At 43.9% G+C, this 5043-nt stretch overlaps 1 protein-coding gene across 1 annotated transcript in view; it reads left to right on the top strand.

Moving 5' to 3' along the window:
• The first annotated feature begins 1795 nt into the window (after positions 1 to 1795).
• SNX24 (sorting nexin 24) overlaps positions 1796 to 5043 on the top strand; it is a 178005-nt gene continuing 174757 nt past the window's right edge. Inside the window, exon 1 of the mRNA XM_021706531.1 lies at positions 1796 to 1974. Coding sequence (XP_021562206.1) covers positions 1837 to 1974 — 138 coding nt within the window. The 5' untranslated portion in view covers positions 1796 to 1836. The remainder of the gene's footprint in view (positions 1975 to 5043) is intronic.

Raw genomic sequence — 5043 nt, 5'->3', positions numbered from 1 at the left:
TAAGCTAAGTAAACCTCTATTCCTCATAAGTTGTCCAGTCTATGATAGTCTGTCATAGCAGCAGCAAAGAGACGAACATATTGACCTTAACCAAATTAAAGATATTTTTTGCTATCTTTAGCCTAAGAATTAGTAGGAATAGGTTGCTGTTTCATTAATTATTTTTGGGATTGATTGGGATTTTTTTTTTCTTTTTTTCTTTTTTTAGTTGGAGTCTCACTCTGTCACCCAGGCTGGAGTACAGTGGGCATGCTCATGGCCACTGCAGCCTCAACCTGTTGGACTTAGGTGATCCTTTCACCTCAGCCTTCCAAGTAGCTGGAACTAAAGGCATGTACCACCACACCCAGCTAATTTTTTGATTTATTGTAGAGATGAGGTCTCACCAAGTTGCCCAGGCTGGTCTTGAATCCGTAGGCTCAAGCAAGCCTCTCACCTCAGGCTCTCAAAGTGCTGGGATTATAGGTGTGAGTCACTGCACCTGGCCTGAGATTTTTTTTCTTTGAGAAATATAGCAACAGATTTCCTAATGTTTAACCATCTTTACATATCTGGGATAAATCTTACTTGGTCATGATGTATTATTAGTTTATCACTGAATGTTGAATGTGTAATACATTCTGTTTGGATTTTAGTTAAAACTTCTAACGTAAGTTGGTATTTAAAGCAGCTTAGCACTCAATGTGTTGAAGTATATTTCTACCCAATATTAGAAAATATAGTATTTTTAGTGTGAGGATCTTATACTTAGATTCCAGCAGAATTTTATTTTGTTCATGTAAATTGTTTGTTTTTATTATTAGATACTAAATGTTCACTGTTTTACATATATATATATATTTATATATTTATAATTTATATATATATATATATTTATATATTTATATATATATATAAAATGTGGGTTTTTTTAGCTTTAAAATTGTTTTTGTTTTAAAATTGTGGGGTACATTTCAGGGTTAGGTATATAAATATTCACTGTGCAGGTACCCTTGTTGATGAGGTGTGCCCCCCCTTCCCCAGGCAGATTTCCACTACTGTCAATCCCACCTCCCCACTCCCCCGCCATGTGTTTTTATTGATGTTTTGAGCAAAAGATAGTTAGCTGGCCTGTCACAGATTGTAGAGTTGGACTAAAAGATACATAAGAACATAAGGATAGGCCGAGCGTGGTGGCTCATGCCTGTAATCCCAGCATTTTGGGAGGCCGAGGTAAGAGGACTACCTAAACCTGCGGGTTCAAGACAAGCCTGCCCAGGTAACTTGGCGAGACCTCATCTCTACAATAAAGAAAAAAGTTAGCCGGGCATGGTGGTGCATGTTTGTAGTTCCAGCTACTTAGAAGGCTGAGGTGGAAGGATAGCCTGAGCCCAGCAAGTCAAGGCTGTGGTGACCGTAAGCATGTCGCTGCACACTAACATGGGTGACAGAGTGAGACTCCAACTCAAAAAACAACAATGACAACAAAAAACCCACAAAAAACAGGATAATAATAATGCCATATTCTCTTACTTAGGTTCTGCTCTTTTCTCCCCTTCTTAGTGGTTGAAAGACTCACAGAACTTAGTTAGAAATCTAGCTCTGGGGATGGGGAAACACCTCTTATCAACAGAGTGCCTGAATGAAACGCAATTGTACACCTAATCCTTAACTGTACCCCACAAAACCATAATAAAAATATTGATAAAAAAAGGAAATTTAGCTCTTCTGATAATTAGCTATTAACTTCATAGTTATTTATTCTCTCTGAGTCTTAACTATGCCATCTGTAATAATTAAAATTGTAGCAATACCATTTATGGCTGAGTTGATAGGTCCTCAAGAACATACCCACAGATGGATAGTTTGTATATTTTCAGCAAGGCAAAAGTAAATTATGCAAAGCTATTAGTGGAATACAGCAAATACAGATTTCATTTGGACCATCTGTCAGATCTCATGGATCCACACATTTCTGCATTTTTAGTCCAATGGGTATATACAGTAATATATATGCCAGGCTATTGGCAGGCTGTTGTAGAAGATACTACAGAAAAAAATATTCAAAGTTTGATAATATCTGTGGCTTAAGTATTTGATGACTACATAATCCTGGGTTACATTACCTGTTTCTACCAATCTTGAAATTGTTTTTGGAGTCTTCTGCTATCATCAGCTATCATTATTTTAATAATTAAAACACTACTCTGGCTGGGCCTAGTGGCTCAAGCCTATTATCCCAGCACTTTGGGAGGCGAAGGTAAGAAGATTGCCTGAGTCCGGGGGTTCGAGACCAGCCTGGGCCACTTGGTGAGACATCATCTCTACAATAAATAAATAAATAAATAAATAAATAAAAATTAGCCAGGCATGGTCGTGCATGTCTGTGGTTCCAGCTACTTGGAAGGCTGAGGCAGAAGGATTGCTTGAGCCCAGCAGGTCGAGGCTGTGGTGGTCTTGAGCATGCCACTGCACTCCAGCCTGGGTGACAGAATGAAATTCCAACTCAAAAAAAACCAAAACAAAAAACACTACTTCCTACCCCTTGAAAGTCCTATTGCATCTTATCGCACATAATTCTTCCTTCATGGGATTGTTTTTTTTGGAGTTGGAGTCTCTGTGGCCCAGGCTAGTGTGCTGTGGCACGCTTAGGGTCACCGCAGCCTCAATCTGTTGGGCTCAGGTGATCCTTCTGCCTCAGCCTTCTGAGTAGCTGAAACTACAGGCATGTGCCACCATACCTGGTTAATTTTTTTATTTATTGTAGAGATGAGGTCTCGCCAAGTTGCCCAGGCTGGTCTTGAACCTGTGGGCTCAGCCAATCCTCTCACCTCGGCTTCCCAAATTGCTGGGATTATAGGTGTGAGCCACCGCGCTCGGCCTGGATTGTTATAAAGCTTAAATGAGACAAGGTATGTGTGATAGTATTGGACATAGTACCTTCTTTATTTTACTGGTTATGTAAAGATGAGGTTTGTTTTGTTTTGTTTTGTTTGAGTCAGAGTCTCACTCTGTCACCCAGGCTGGATGTGGTAGCATGATTATGGCTCACTGCAGCCTCGACCTCCTGGGTTCAGGTGATCCTTCCATTTCAGCCTCCTGAGTAGCTGGGACTACAGGTGTGTGCCACCACACTTGGCAAATTTTTAAAGTTTTTTATGGAGACAAGGGCTCCCTATGTTGCCCAGGTTGGTTTGGAGTTCCTGAGCTCAAGCAGTCCCCTCACCTTGGCTTCACAAAGTGCTGGGATTACAGAGGTAAGCCACCACACCTTGCCAAGATGAGTATTTAAGTGTTTATGTGGTTTTTTTGTGTGTGTTTTTTTTTTTGAAGTCGGTGTCTCACTGTCGCCCAGGCTGGAGTACAGTGGCATGTTTATGGCCACAACAGTCTTGATGGGCTGGGTTCAGGTGACTCTTCCTTCTACCTCAGCCTTCCAAGTAGCTGCAACCATAGGCACATGCCACCACGCCTGGCTAATTTTTTAAATTTATTGTAGAGATGAGGTTTCGCCAAGTTGCCCAGACTAGTCTCAAATCCTTGGGTTCAGACAGTCCTCTTGCCTCCGCCTCCCAAAGTGCTGTGATCACAGGCATGAGCCACTGTGCCCAGCCTAAATGTTTATATAAGACTTTCAAGAATAATGTCTTGAGTATTATACCAGCAGGGGATGATGAGAGTTGTTTTTTTTTTTTTTTTTTTTTGAGTTGGAGTCTCACTCTGTCACCCAGACTGGAGTGAAGTGGCTGCTCCCGGCCACTGCAGCCTCGCCTGCTGGGCTCCAGCGATCCTTCCGCCTCAGCCTTCCAAGTAGCCGGAATTACAGGCGCGCGCTACCACGCCCGGCTGATTTTTTGATTTATTGTAGAGATGAGGTCTCGCTGCCCAGGCGGGTCTCGAACCCGCGGGCTCAGGCAATCCACTCACCTCAGCCTCCCAAAGGCGCGGGATTACAGGCTGAGCCACCGAGCCCGGCTGATGAGAGTTTTTAAAAGGGTACTTGCTCTAAAAACAAGTAGGTAAGGCAGGTAAAGAAATCACACAATTCAGGGTGATAGTCACCAGAGGTTTAAGTAATTTACAAGCTGGGCTCTGAACTCAGACTGTGTAGCATCCACAGAGCCATTCAGTTGCATCAGGAGGTGCTGGCCAGCAGAAGAAAGGGAGAAGGCTGTCTAGTCCAGTCAAGGTATGGAGATTTGAGAAGGGCACATCCTGGAGCTGTGAGTGCAGGGCTGGGAGGATGGATCTTCAGATGAGGCTAATGCAGGATCCACATCAGACAAGTTACTCAAGCAAGACTTCCAGTTCTTCCTCTGTTCCATAACTGTGTGCCCCATCATAAACTTTAGCTTGTCAAGTTGCCCTCAAGGTCAAACCGAGTCAAGTGCAGCTGTTTGCAGTTCGAGAAGCTTGCTGGCTGGTTACTTTTTCCCTGGCTGACTGAAGTCACCTCTCACAAGTCACCTCCAGGTTTCTATTCTGCTCTGTGCTGTAACGTAGGAAAGAAACTCAAGGTTTACTTGAGTAACTTGATAATCATGTTTCTTCAGCCGGCCACTTAATCTTTTAGGTTAGTATAAGACCCTGGTCGGAGGGGCAAAGTCCAGTCCCCACCATTTTTCGGGGAGGGGGGTCGTCTCATAGTTAAAAAGTCCTTTACAGCTAGTTAAAGGCAGCATTTTGGAACTGGAACCTTGGCAGAGAGCGCTGGCTCATGCCTGTAATCCCACTTTGGGAGGCTGAGGAAGGAGGATCGCTTGAGGTCAGGAACTCAAGAAGTGCCACCTGAAGCCAGAGTGCTTGTCTCCGTGACCAGCCGACTTTCGAGGCCTGCGGTACAATCCCATTCCCAAGTTCGAAGGCACTCCTTAGGAGACGGGACCCTCGAATGGAAGACAAACAGGAGAGCCTAGGTCAACGCTGGAACGTTCACGGCTGGCCATGCCGGCCAGAGAGCAAGCATAAAAAGGCGCCAACCAAAACAACATCGAAAAGCTCCGTGCTCCCTGCGACCCTTCGCAGTCTCGCCATCTGCCAAGGGTGGCGTCTCGCAAGTGCAGA

The sequence above is a fragment of the Carlito syrichta genome, unplaced genomic scaffold, assembly GCF_000164805.1.
Source record: "Carlito syrichta isolate Samal-C Ts95f unplaced genomic scaffold, Tarsius_syrichta-2.0.1 Scaffold315711, whole genome shotgun sequence".
Lineage (NCBI taxonomy): Eukaryota > Metazoa > Chordata > Mammalia > Primates > Tarsiidae > Carlito > Carlito syrichta.
The sequence above is the reverse complement of the archived record's forward strand: the minus strand, read 5'-3'. Positions and strand labels throughout refer to the sequence as shown.